The sequence below is a fragment of the Lagenorhynchus albirostris genome, chromosome 19, assembly GCF_949774975.1.
Source record: "Lagenorhynchus albirostris chromosome 19, mLagAlb1.1, whole genome shotgun sequence".
NCBI lineage: Eukaryota > Metazoa > Chordata > Mammalia > Artiodactyla > Delphinidae > Lagenorhynchus > Lagenorhynchus albirostris.
Genome location: NC_083113.1, coordinates 12,011,666 through 12,025,949, shown reverse-complemented (window position 1 = coordinate 12,025,949; position 14,284 = coordinate 12,011,666). Strand labels below are relative to the sequence as shown.

Genomic DNA, 14,284 nt, shown 5'->3' with positions numbered 1-14,284 from the left:
CGATCTCTATTTTTACATCACGCATAGCACGCCTTTATAATTATTTTCCATTTACTTTTCCATTTATATTTCCAATTTCTGTCAGGGAACGATGAGAAAAAGAAAACGCAAGCCAAGTTCTACAAGCGCCCCAAGACTCCACCTGCTGATTCAAAATAAAATTGCAGACAGGCGGGAAGCTCAGCCCTACAGAGGATTCTGGGACGTGTAGTCACGACGCTTCCTGTGATTGGGGCACTTCCGCTCCAGGAAAGCGCGGATGTGTTAATCGCGCCGCTGGGGAAATAGAAGAGTACAATCCAGTGCTGTGCGTGTTTGGAGGCATTTCGGATACCGGAGGGCGAGAATACGAAGCCGCCACTTTCGTGGATTCTGGGAAACTGGATTCAGGCCGTCGATGTTGGAGTCGGCACTTTCGCCCCGGGGGGCGGGGCAGCGGCTCTTGTTCCTTTCGGGGATGCTGGGAAATGTAGTCCAGGAGCTCCGCGTAGTCGGAGGTATTTCCGCTTCAGGAGGTTGCGATTGCGGCCTTCGGTTCTCTCTGGGAGGTGAGTGATCTTTAGGAGCCTGCGATTTCTTTTAACTTTTCTGAGCTGGTCCTGGGATCAGCCGGGCTCGGTCCTCGGTCACAGGGCAGAAAAGCCTTGACCTGCGGCAGAGGGCGGGGTGGAGGGGCGGGGGCGGCCGCTTGCCTTCCCCTCGCCCGATTCTCTGCGTTTGCGGCGGTTCGCAAGTCCTCGGATTGTAGGCGGACAGAAATCGGCAGTTTGTCTCCCGGGCTCCTTGCCGTCCAACCCGCCTCCCCCCAGTACCTTCCTTCCACACGCTCTGTTACTTCCTAGCGACATAAGGTTGGATGAGAATTTAATCTTTCTGTGCCTCGGTTTCCTTTTCTGTAAAAAGGGATATTATGAGTACCTGCCTTATACCAGATAAATGTTTGGGACAGATCAGGCGTGTGGCAAGGTGTCGGCTGTTAATGATATGATAATCAGAAAAGCATCGCTTTCGGTGGAAGCTCCTCGAAGTGCCACTGGCAATTCTTTCTGATCCCTGCCGGAAAGGAGGCTGTGCCTGGACGACTTCTGACCCGTTTTTAAAGAAAAAGTGGGTCACCCACAGATACCCGCTGTAGTTTTCCCAGGACCACAAAATCGTTGTGTCTCCCAGCCTCCTTTCCTTCTCCTGCCCTGGTATCTGAAAAGGGGGGCTGTAGAAAAGAGAGGAGTGAGCCCAGGGCTTCTGGTAGCAGAGCCCCACCGTGGCAGGACTTATAGCATCTTCCTTTTCTGTTCCAGTGGTAGAAGGTATTTTATTCATTAGTAAATATTTCTGCTACAAAAGCGTTCAGTTACTGTTAAATAATTATGAAAATATGTAGATCGTGTACAGGGCATGAGTGGTAATCAAAATAGTTAAACATTGAGTCCTAAGTCTCATCCTAAGGGCTTTATAAAACTTAGTGCATTTAACCTTCACAAGGCCCTATGAAGTGAATACTTTTATTACCTCTATTTTACAGATGAGGAAATGGAGATAGAGCATAAGTTACTTAAGAGCAGTGGGATTTGAGTCTAGGGCTTGCGTTCCTTATATCTTTGGATATCCTTGGTCCCCTAGTTTAAAATCCCAAAATTGGAATTAGGAAACAAAATAGAAAAACAGTCTATCGAAATATTCAACCATAGGAAACTGGCTGCAGAGGAGGCATTTGGCATCAAGTTGTGGAGGTAGGTTGGATTTTATTGTAGAGGATTTGAAAGCAGGGTTAGTGAGTTTGGGTGTCTTTATAAGAATTTGAGGGCTTCCCTGGTGGTGCAATGGTTACGAATCCGCCTACCAATGCAGAGGACACAGGTTTGAGCCCTGGTCCGGGAGGATCCCACATGCTGTGGAGCAACTAAGCCCATGCGCCACGACTACTGAGCCTGCGCTCTGGAGCCCGCGAGCCACAACTACTGAGCCCACGTGCCTAGAGCCCATGCTGTGCAACAGGAGAAGCCACCACAATGAGAAGCCCGCACACCGCAATGAAGAGTAACCCCAGCTCGCCGCAACTAGAGAAAGCCCACGCGCAGCAACAAAGACCCAACGCAGCCGAAAATAAAATAAATAATAAAAGTAAATACATTAAAAAAAAATTGAAAGCATTCTCATTTAATCTTATTTTAAATATTCATAGTTTATATTCCAATTATAGAAGAAGTGCACATTCATTGTAGAGAATTCAGAAAATGTAGAGATATGATGTAATGAAAAACATTAAGAATTACCAATATAGATGTATATGTTATAACGTTTAGGATATGTATGACATATATAGGACATAGACGTATAGGATATAGATGATTATTAACATTTCAGTGCATTTCTGTTTGTCAGTTTTTCAGTGTGTATTTATGTTATACAAAATTGTTACCAGATTATTCATATCCTTAACTCTTTTTTTTTGTAAATTTATTTTATTTATTTATTTTTGGCTGTGTTGGGTCTTCCTTGCTGTGCACAGGCTTTCTCTAATTGTGGTTCGCGGACTTCCCATTGTGGTGGTTTCTCTTACTGTGGAGCATGGGCTCTAGGTGCACGGGCTTCAGTAGTTGTGGCACACGGGCTCAGTAGTTGTGGCTTGTGGGCTCTAGAGCGCAGACTCAGTAGTTGTGGCTCATGAGCTTAGTTTCTCCACGACATGTGTGATCTTCGCGGACCAGGGCTTGAACCCGTGTCCCCTGCATTGGCAGGCAGATTCTTAACCACTGTGCCACCAGGGAAGCCCCATATCCTTGACTCTTAATTCTGGAAATTTCCAGACAACCCAAAGTATAATATCAATATAATGAATTCCTGTGTAACAGTCACCCTGCTTCAGTCCTTACTAATCTGGCTGCATCTCCCTCTCCCCATGCACACATTTTTCCCATTGAGTATTTTAAAGCAAACCCAGATGCTGAGTTAGTAGGACTTAAAAATTAATTATTATAAGTTGTTTATATACGAAAACCAAGGGAAGGGAGATTGTATTAGTTTGCTAAGGCTGCTGGAATAAAGTATTACAGCCTGAGTGGCTTAAACAATAGAAATTAATTTTCTTACAGTTCTGGAGCTGGGAGTCCAAGATCAAGGTATCAGCAGGTTTCGTTTCTTCTGAGGCCTCTCTCCTTGGCTTGTAGATGGCCTCCTTCTTGCTGTGTCCTCCCGGTCTTTCCTTTGTGTGTGTGTGCGTGCCCCTGCTGTCCCTGTTTGTGTCCAAATTTCCTCTTAGAAGGACACCAGTCAGATTGATTTAGGGCCCACCGGAATGACCTCATTTTAACTTAGTCACCTCTTTAAATGCCCATCTCCAAATACAATTACATTCTGAGGTCCTGGAGATTAGGAGTTTAACGTATGAGTTTGGGGCTGGGGGGGGAGTCACAATTCAGCTCATAACAGGTATTAACAGCAACTCTAAGATTTTCACACATGGCAACTAGAAGAATGTTATATTTATATGAGAAAGTTAGAAGGAGTTGCAGTTATGGAAGGAAAATGATGAATTTCCTTTGCTCCTTTGGAGTTGCACTTGCCACAGAGCATGTAACTCTCAGTTTCATCTCTCTCTCTTGTTAGGCTACAGGGTCCTCTGATTCATGGATCTGGTCACATTCTTCTCGGAGTGCCCAGCGCGGGGTCGGCAGAGAGGAGTTGTTCAGTAAGTGTGATTCACTGCCCAAAAGGGCTACAGCCTGTGATTAGAGAACAAAAATAGAACGACAGTCTATAACCACATGCCTTGTGTGATACCTCACTTACTTCTGGGGAGATGTAGAATCCACCAACTTTTTCGGAGCGTTCAAAAGTTAATGTATGATCCTGCCTAGTATCGTCATGCTCTAAAACAAATTTCCTAGAAAACAAATGAATTCTTTTAAAAAATTGAAGTATAGTCGATTTACAGTGTCATGTTAGTTTCAGGTGTACAGCACAGTGATTCAGTTATACATGTGTGTATATATACATTTAAAAAGAATCCATCCTTTTTTTTTTCTTTTTTTAATTGAAGTATAGTTGATATACAATGTTGTGTTAGTTTCTGGTGTACAGCAAGGTTAATCAGTTATACATATATGTATATATTCTTTTTCATATTCTTTTCCATTATAGGTTATTACTAGAAACTGAGTATAGTCCCCTGAGCTGTACAGTAGGTCCTTGTTGGTGATATATTTTATACATAGTAGCATGAATATATTTATCCCAAACTCCTAATTTCCCCCCCGCTTCCCCTTTGGTAACCATAAGTTTGTTTTCCAATCGATGTTAATGTTCAATTTTTTTGTTTAATATGCAGGGAATCAGCAAGCCACCTCCACAGATTCTGATTTAATTAGTTTTAGATAAGGTCTGAGCTTTTTTTAAAAAATAAATTTATTTATTTATTTATTTATTTTTGGCTGTGTTGGGTCTTCGTTGCTGCGCGTGCGGCAAGCGGGGGCTACTCTTCATTGCAGTGCGTGGGCTTCTCATTGCGGTGGCTTCTCGTGTTGTGCAGCACGAGCTCTAGGCGTGCAGGCTCAGTAGTTGTGGCTCGCAGGCTCTAGAGTGCAGGCTCAGTAGTTGTGGCACACGGGCTTAGTTGCTCCTCAGCATGTGGACTCTTCCCGGACCAGGGCTCGAACCTGTTTACCCTGTATTGGCAGGCAGATTCTTAACCTCTGCTCCACCAGGGAAGTCCCAAGAGGGCTGTTTTTGACTGATGCTACTCAAATTTTGATCCAGGGACCAACAGTATCATCACCTGGCATCTTAGTAGAAATGTAGATTCTTCGTCCCCATCCTTGATCTCCTGATTTAGAATTTCTGGGGGTGAGACAGAGGACCCTCTATCTTGGCAGGGTCCCCGCCCGGTTGATTCATGGAACATTAAAATTTGAGACACACTGGTAGTGAGAACTGACTCAGGACTTTTTAACAAAAATATTTTCTGTTTCCCTCCGGCTAAATTACTCGTCCTTCAGATATCAGATACCTGCATGGTTCTGTCTGCCTTAGTTCAGGTCTCTGCTCAAAGGTGAGAGAAGCCTTCCATGACAAAAACTTATTCTGTACCAGCCGCTCCTTCCATCTCTTCCTATACCTTTACCCTGCCTTATTCTTCTTAAAAGCATCTCTCACTATCAGTGTGTTACTGCCCTGGTACCCCATTATGCTATCAGCTCCATGAGATCAAGGTCTTTGCCTGCTTTGTTCACTGCTGTATCTCTCACATCTAGGCTCCTTGGCTGGCACAGAGCAGGCTCTCAGTAATTATATTTTGAATGAATGATTCGGGAGATAAATCACGAGGCCCTGATCTACATGGTGCGTCTTTCAGTTCTTCGTTGCAGCAGTCATTCTGTGAATCTTTGTTGAGTTCCTGGCAAGCGCCTGCAGCAGCGTCCTAACTGTTGGGGACACAGCAAGAAACAAAACTCCCTGCGGGACAGATGTGATGAATATAAATGAGCAAAATACCTAGTAGGATGTTAAAGAGGGATACGTGCTAAAGAGAAAAGAATTAAGCAGGGATTGGGGGGGGTCAGAAGTGTTGGGATGTCGTTAGGAGATTGAAATTCTCTGTAGGGAGGAACTGTCTGAGGAGGTGACATTCAAATAAAGAAGGACGTGATTCTTGGTGTGGCCCTGGTAACAGTCTCTCTGGCCCCAGCCCCTTCCCCCTCACATCTCCCATTTGCTGGGAGAGTGATCTGTTTCCAACACCAAAGGAATCTTCTGACTCTCCCTTCCTTTGCTGCTTTCCTGCTGACTTGCCGATAAACTGGGACGCCCGTCACTATGGTTTGAATCCTGCCTTCCTGCCCAGCTTTTTCTGCCTCTTGTTTGTGTTCACTTACAGTCGTAACATTTGTTCTCTTGAGGTTTTTCAGAGATTCTGCTTCTCTCTGGCTAATAGAACTCAGTCATCCTCCAGGGCTCAGATCAAGCCACATTGACGTAGAACCTGCTCCAAACAAGTGTGGACCCCAAGGCCCATAACTTGTGCTTCTAAAGTACCCAGTTCACTACCCTGGTACTTAGCAATGTGCAGGGTGATTGCTGGTTTCCTAATCACTAGACTGTGAACTTGAGTAGTCGTATCTTTTAGTCTGATTTCCATAAATGTTCATTGAATTAATACACTCATTTTTTAATGAAGAGTTAACAAGTTATCCTGTCTAGTGCTAATCATGCAGGCAATTAAATAGTTGTCATTCTCAGTGTTTTGATGGACACACTCTGTGGATTTTGTAACAGGAGTCTCTTTAGACATTGACTTTGAAGGGTGAGAAGCACCTTCCTAAGATAGTATTAAAAATCCAGAGGCCCTTTTCCTTCCAAAGATGACCTTGATCTTGCAAATATTGTGGAAGACCTAGAAGAAAAACTTGGAAATAAAACCCCCGCTCTCCCAATTCTCCCAAGTGGGAGCAGCCTCAGAATTTTGCCTCTCAAAGAGACCTTTGACCAACTAGTCTAGTCTTTTTATGTACCTCTGCTGGAATGAACCTGTATGGGGGGGCTCATGTGTCAGGACACTGACATTGACACTGACTGCTAAGTGATCACTGTTACAGGCACTGCTTTAGGTGCTTGGGATGTAAAGCTGAGTTACTATTAATCCCAAAACAGACAGTGATTTACTGATTATCCCCTTTCCACAGAGGTGGTGGAAAGATCTCCCTGTAAAGCACTTCTTACTGAGCAGAAGTCACTGGACAAATATAGAGCCAGAACAAGGTGAATTGCAAATCCTGAAAGGACATCTCTTCTAAGATTGGAGAGTTTTACACTGCCCTTTTCCATACAGGGTTCTTCTATCTGGAGTAGGACTAGCTAATAATAATAAACTAATAAGTAATTAATGAACCAATAATTAACTAATACTAATCTCTTAATCTGGATATCTTACTCTCAATTTGCACACTCCCCAGAATCAGAATCATACTCTGACAGCTATGAGAACTTGTATTAGGGCCACTGTGTGTGGTTGGGCAGGTCGTTCACTGCACCAGGGCTCTCGGTTGAAGGCGAAAGTGGTGTCTGGAATCCTGCCCACGTCTGCTCATCAAGCCGTGTGCGGTTGCAGCCACCCCAAGGAAGAGCTTCCTTGACTATTTCATGTAAAGCAGCCGTAGTGAATGTTTAAGCTGCCAGATACTGTTCCACATGTTTTATGGAGAGTCACTTAGACTGACTAACCTTCCTATGTATTATTATAATTATATTACTATATTATATGAATATATTATCTATATATCATTATAATATATTGTATTATAATTATAATAATTATTGTTATTATTATAACCATCCCTAGTTTATAGATCAGACCTTGGGTCTAAGTAGTAACAAGTTGGAGGTGCCAGGATTCAAATACTGGGGGTCTGATTCCAGAGCCTACACCCTTCCCAACCCTGTTCTCATCTCCTTCAAGCAGATCATCTGGCTTCAGAGTTCTCTCCCTGTTTCTATGTCAGTCTTTTATCCCTAGCTCTCAAGCTCTCGTTTCTCTTTGCATGAGACCTCAGACTCCCATCTGTTTATTTTTTTCTTTAGAAGCAGCAGAGAGACAAGATCTAGAAGACTGGCTTCTTTGTGAGAGCTGGATTCAGGTTCCGCCCCTGCCCCTTGACCTCACCAAGCCTTGGCTTCCTCATCTGTTACGTGGGAACAACAGTCATCATCATCATCATTTATTGAGAACTTGGTAAAATGCCAGGTACAATGCCAAGGGCATTTAGCTCATTCATCCACCACAATAACCCTAGGACTGACATTCTTTTTTTTTTTTCTCTCCTTGTTATAGTTGAGGAGAGGCACGGAGGTGGAGGTGATCAGACTGGAGTCACACGGCTAGTACACCCCTAGCTTCTTCACAGGTATGTGGGAGGTACCTTAGTGGAACAATGCGTGCCAAGTGCTTCTCAAGGTCCCTAACACGTACTTAGTGCTTATGTAATGTTAAACATTGCCGTTTTTGTTTTTTTCATCATTACTATGATTAGCTTGTTCATTTAAGTGGCATGTTGACTAACTTACTGTTAAATCACAGGATTCTATTCATTTTTCTTCATCTCCATGATAATAGTGTTTTTAAGGCCCTGCTGTTAACAAAGTCAAATTGTCAAGGTCTGGGGCTACCCTGGTGGCGCAGTGGTTGAGAGTCCGCCTGCCAATGCAGGAGACACGGGTTCGTGCCCCGGTCCAGGAAGATCCCATCCGCAGCTGGGCCCGTGAGCCATGGCCGCTGAGCCTGCGCGTACGGAGGCTGTGCTCCGCAACGGGAGAGGCCACAACAGTGAGAGGCCCGCGTACTGCAAAAAAAAAAAAAAATTGTCAAGGTCTTACATCTTTGAAAAAGCTGTCATCCACAATATCAGATTCATAGAGAAAGTAGAATAGTGGTTACTCGGGACCGAGAGGAAGGGGAATGGAGAGTTAGTGTTTAATAGGTACAGAGTTTCAGTTTGGGATGGTGAAAAAGATGTGGAGATGGTTAGTGGTGATGATTCACAACAATATGAATGCACCTAACGAACTCTACACCTAAAAAATGGTTGAAATGGAAAATTTTATGTGATGTGTATTTTACACAGGAAAAAAAAATCAATGTAATCTTAAATATTACTGCAAAGGCATCAAATTAAATATGAAAAACCAAGAGAGAATAACAGATATTGCAGAGGTTAAATGTGATTTTCATACAACAAAGCAACAGCCTTTTAAGGCTCCATTAAAGCTATTGGTGAGGACAGGTTTTATGTTGCTGAATATTACCTGCTTTCTGCTGCTACTGAGAAATAAGGTGCCCTGAAAGTGTTCTTTGAACTTTCTGCCTACTTATTTAATTCTTACAACAATCCTATGAGATAGCCGTTGATAATCCCTCTATTTTTACAGATGGAAGAATTGAAGCACAGAGATACTAATAATTTGTATAAGATTTCACAGCTAATATGTCACAGTTTCATGAACCTAGACATTTGGCCCCAGAAATTACTCTCTTAACCTGGGTGCTTTACTCTCAATTTCCGCCCTTCCCAGAATCAGAATCATACCCTGAGAGCTACACGAACTTGTATGAGGGCCTGTGTGTGGTTGGGTGGCTCGTTCACTGCCCAGGGGCTCTTGGCTGAAGGGGTGAGTAGCATCTGGAGTCCAGCCCAGGCTTTGCTCATCAGGCCGCCCTGAGGAAGCGGCACTGTTGCTGCTTCACAGTAAGCAGCCATATGGGTCAGTGACACCCTTGGCCAGACTCTGACGGCTTTTTTCTCCTTCCCCCATTGTGCCTGCCCAAGACTCAGCACTTCCCCAGAAGGAGGAGGACAGAATGACCAAGCTCAAGGTGAGTTGGGCTTGCCCTTCTAGGTGTTAACTTGTCACCTCATTTCTCAGTGATAAGACACATCCCATTTCTCTTTCTTGGGAAAGATTAAAGAGAACAGTAGGCATTTGGAAAACTCTTCCCAAGAAGAGGGCCGAATGATCCCTACTTTTTATTTTTGTTTGATTTATTTTTGTTGTTTTATCACCTTTTATAATTTCACAAATAAGAGTAGAACAGAAAAAGTCAATTGCAACTAAAAAAATCTCTCACATTATTACTGTTTCCCTTACAAAACAAACTGTCTTCATTTTCCCATGTTCTTTTCCTCATATGCGTTCATAACTGTATATTTGTAATTCCTGTAGCATAAACTTCTCAAATTATACCTTTTCTAATTGATATTATATATCCCACATCTTTAATGGCAACATCATATTCCCTTGAATTTGTGTGCATTGTGTGTGTGTGGTGGGGTGTGTGTGTCTCATAACTTTTCCCCATTCATGGACATTTAGGTAGTTTAGAATGTTTACCATTTTAAAGAACACTGAAGGGGCTTCCCTGTTGGCACAGTGGTAAAGAATCCACCTGCCAGTGCAGGGGACACGGGTTCGATCCCTGGTCTGGGAAGATCCCACATGCCACGGAGCAACTAAGCCCATGCACTGCAACTACTGAGCCTGTGCTCTAGAACCCGTGAGCCTCAACTGCTGAGCCTGCATACCACAACTACTGAACCCCGTGTGCCTAGAGTCTGTGCTCTGCAATAAGAAGCCATCGCAGTGAGAAGTCCGTGCACCGCAACAAAGAGTAGTCCCTGCTCGCCGCAACTAGAGAAAGCCTGCACGCAGCAAAGAAGACCCAACACAGCCAAAAATAAATAAAATAAATTTTAAAAACAAAACAAAACACTGTAATAACAGTTTTCCTAATACAACCAATTTCCTCAAAAGGGAATTTGGAAGAATTTGCTATTCTTTGGTCTTAATGTTCTAGGTACTCTAAATTGACAAAGTACATTTGCTATGCAGTACCTCGGGTATTTTGTATGTAGAATATTCCAGAATGGCAGAGTGCACCAGGATCTAACTAACGCTTCACACAGAGAAAATATTATTAGATATTTTCATGTAAGAAAGCTAGATTGTTTCTTACTCATGTCTGAATCATATGTGCATGTTTTATTTATTGATTTATACTTTTTATTCACATATTAATGAATTTTTTTCAAAGTACTAATGTACTTAATTTTAAAAGTACAAAAAGACCTGTACAGAGACTTTTCATTTCTTAACTGCATTTAGTCTCAGACCAGCCTTATGAGGCCGAACTTGGTCTCCTCTGCATTTTAATGACAAAGAAACAGGATTGTAGAATTTCAGAAAACTGCTCAAGTTCACATAGAAACCAAAGATCCAACTGATCCAAAAAAGACTCCTAGGATTTTTACTTGGGTAAAGAGAGTGAGACAAGGGAAAAGAATTCTCCACCTGGGACTTAGCCTATTCTGTGGGGTGCCTAGTTGTCCTGGTGGGTGGAAGACTCCATAGATGATACTGTCCCTACCATAGATCATTCTTGGTGGCCCCTTCTTCTCCATGACCTCTGTTGCTCATATAAGGCACTGGATGTGCAGGGCTCTGGCACTGAACACAGTCTTTGTACGAAAAATTAAAACAATGCTGTATACGAGTGATTCTTAATTACCCTCAGGTAACATCTGGAAACATATTTAGTGTCACAGCTTGGGAGTGCTACTGATATCTAGTGTGTAGAAGCCAGGGATGCTGCTAAACATCCTACAGTGAACTCAGCAGCGCCCTGCCCCACCCCCAACAAAGAGTCATCTGTCCTCAAATGTCAGGAGTGCCAGGGATGAGAAAGCATGCTGTACCCAAAGCTGTACAAGAACAATAGAAGAATGTGGGTTAAAATATTTATAATACACACCCTAAAAAAAAAAAGCTTAAAATCTCTAATAGGAATTTTACAGAATCCTAAGATAAAACCCCAATTGGAGTATGAGCAAAGAACATTAACAGGCAAGGTTCTGAAGAAAAAAATGAAGATAGCTAGTAAATATGTGAAAATATGATGAGCTTATTAATTATCAAATAAGTACAGATAATCCAAATAAGTTGTTTTTTACTGATAAAATTGCCTAGGATTTAAAAATATGGTTATATTCAATGTATATGGTTTAGAGAATCAGGGATACTTATATACTCTTGGAGGAGGATAAAATAGGGGAAAAGTTGAAAAGAAAATCTGCTGTTGTACATAATTATTTTGAAGCTGCCTATTCTTTGACATTGCAGTTTTCACTCTTTGGAACTTATCCTAAGAAAATAATTGGATGGGAAGCAAAAAACTATGTAAAAATTTATTCTTCTCCGCATTTATTGTGAAAAGAAGAAAATCTAAAACATAAATGAGTTATGGGGAATGTTTATGTTATGGCAAAATTGACTCTGGTCTCTCAGAATCTGGAACCACTTGGTACACATCGTCCCCACTTTCCTCAGTGCCGCCCTTTCACCAGGGGACCTGCATTGCAAGGTTCAGATGGAGTGTGTTTGATGTCTTAGGAGGCGGTGACCTTCAAGGACGTGGCCGTGGTCTTCACGGAGGAGGAGCTGGGGCTGCTGGACTCTGCCCAGAAGAAGCTGCACCAGGAAGTGATGCTGGAGAACTTCCAGAACCTGGTCTCAGTGGGTGAGGAAGGGCACTCTGGGACTGAACATCGCATCAGCCCCTGTGGTATTTATTTACGTGTCCTTGAATGGGCAGGGCTTTGGAGCTCTTGAACTGGTTTCCGGTTTTCTAATCAGCATGAGACTCAGAGATGGCGTTTTCTAGACTTTCTCCCCAGGCCAAAGTGTGTTTGTAAATGAACTGTTAATTGACCACGTGACTGCTGTATGTTTTCTGGCTTTTCAAATTGTGGTCGCCTCCAATTAGTAGGTCATGACACTCTTTAGGGAATCAAAATAAAATAGGGTAGAAGATACCAGAGCCCTTGGCAATAACTGTATGTTGCAGTAAAAACTGTGGCCCATTGCCAAGAATAGTGTGAGAAATGGTGAAAAGGGTGCGATGAAAATAATGTTTTCCCATAATTTATGCTTATGTCTGCCTATCCTCGGTTTTTGCATAAAATGTATTTCCTCCCATGGGTCGTAATTAAAAGTTTGGAAAACACTGATTTTGATGTCCTGAAGACAGTGCAGTGGGAGTCACAATTTCTCTTAATTTGGGCATCTAACATATTGATTTTAAATGTTTTTCCTTGCCTTTTTTGCAGGGCATCAATCATTCACACCAGATGTAATATCCCAGTTAAAGAGAGAAGAAAAGCTTTGGATGATAAAGATAGCAACCCAGAGCCGTCACTCCTTGGGTGAGAGCCGTGTGACCCTGAGTCTGTCCTGCTTCTTGTTGCCTCCACAGCTGTGACTCTGGTCCAAGTCAGCACCTAGACTGTGGATTACTGCCTCAGTCTTTGTAATGCTCTCTCTTCTGCTTTGCTCATTCACAGTTAATTCTCCACTCAGAGTGACTCTTTTAAATTCAAATCTTGTCATTTCTTTGCTCAGAACCTCTTGTAGCTTCTTACTGATTCAGAATAAAATCCCATCACTGAAAGTGGCTTATGATATCCCATATGCCCACCAGTTTTTGCCATGATTTTTTTTTTTTTTTTTTTGGCCACACCATGTGGCTTGTTAGATCTTAGTTCCCTGATCAGGGCTCGAGCCTGGGCCCTTGGCAGTGAGAGTGTGGTGTCATAACCACTGGACCGCCAGGGAATTCCTTGATTTTGTGATCATCACGATTTCTCATCAGCAACATCCACATAGGTTAGCCCTGCATTTAGTGAAGCCTTTCAGCTTCCCAACAACATGGCTGTTTCCACTTTCTTTCCTGTTATGGGTAACTTACTTGAAAAACCTCTTTTACTTTTGTAACATGGCTCTAACTCTCACAGAGATGTCAAACTGGGATTTATTTATCCATTCAACATGTACTTATTGAACACTGACTGTATCAGACAGGGTTCTGGGAGTGGTGATAAACCAGTGAATAATACAAAATGCTTGTCCTCATGGGTATTGCATTGAAGTGGGAGATGACATAAAATGAAAAAGATCAAGGATGCATGTAGTATGTCAGATAGGAATATGTGCTGTGTAAAAACAAAACAGGGTAAGGCAAATGGAGATTGCCAGGTGCGTAGAATGGGAGAATTTACTATATGATATTGTATGGTAAAAGATGCCTCACAGGGGCTTCCTTGGTGGCGCAGTGGTTGAGAGTCCGCCTGCCGATGCAGGGGACACAGGTTTGTGCCCCGGTCCGGGAAGATCCCACATGCCACGGAGCAGCTGGGCCCGTGAGCCATGGCTGCTGAGCCTGCGCATCCGGAGCCTGTGCTCCACAATGGGAGAGGCCACAACAGTGAGAGGCCCGCGTATCGCAAAAAAGAGAGGCCTCACAGATAAGGTGTTATTTGAAAAGACACCTGAAAAGAAATTAGTAGCAAGCTATATGGCTGATCAGTGGAATAGAGTTCCAAGGAGAACGTAACTCTTCTGGTCCAATGTTGATTTTGAGACTCTGTATTATGCCCTATTTATTTCCTCCTCGCAAGTTCTTGCTCTATTGTAAAAGATAAACTTTTAATTTTCACTCTTTTTTTTACCCCTGGTGGTTGTAGGAACTTTACTGTTATGAGGTTTTAGAATAATGTATGTTATTACAGTAACATACTAATTCCAAAACTTGGCTTTGATTTTTTTTCCAGCTAACCCTTTCAGTGTTGTGAAGAACTGGCTCTGTGGCCAGGGAAAGTAAAGTTTGCAGCCCATTTGTAAGGATATTTCCCAGGAGGAGGCAAAGAACCACTCTCTGCTTATACTCTGAACTTTAGGGCCTTAGGTG

At 42.8% G+C, this 14,284-nt stretch overlaps 1 protein-coding gene across 6 annotated transcripts in view; it reads left to right on the top strand.

Annotated features, from left to right (window-relative positions):
• The first annotated feature begins 412 nt into the window (after positions 1-412).
• Positions 413-14,284, top strand: part of LOC132510510 (zinc finger protein 234-like) — a 39,397-nt gene continuing 25,525 nt past the window's right edge. Inside the window, exons 1-7 of one of the 6 annotated variants that reach the window (XM_060132709.1) lie at positions 480-548; positions 3,607-3,688; positions 7,573-7,723; positions 7,823-7,895; positions 9,315-9,361; positions 11,932-12,103; positions 12,648-12,743. In XM_060132709.1, coding sequence (XP_059988692.1) covers positions 9,347-9,361; positions 11,932-12,103; positions 12,648-12,743 — 283 coding nt within the window. In that variant the 5' untranslated portion in view covers positions 480-548; positions 3,607-3,688; positions 7,573-7,723; positions 7,823-7,895; positions 9,315-9,346. Of the gene's footprint in view, positions 549-2,101; positions 2,122-3,606; positions 3,689-7,572; positions 7,736-7,822; positions 9,362-11,931; positions 12,104-12,647; positions 12,744-14,284 lie in introns of those variants that run through there. The other 5 variants (XM_060132706.1, XM_060132716.1, XM_060132711.1 and 2 more) reach the window with 5 other exon arrangements.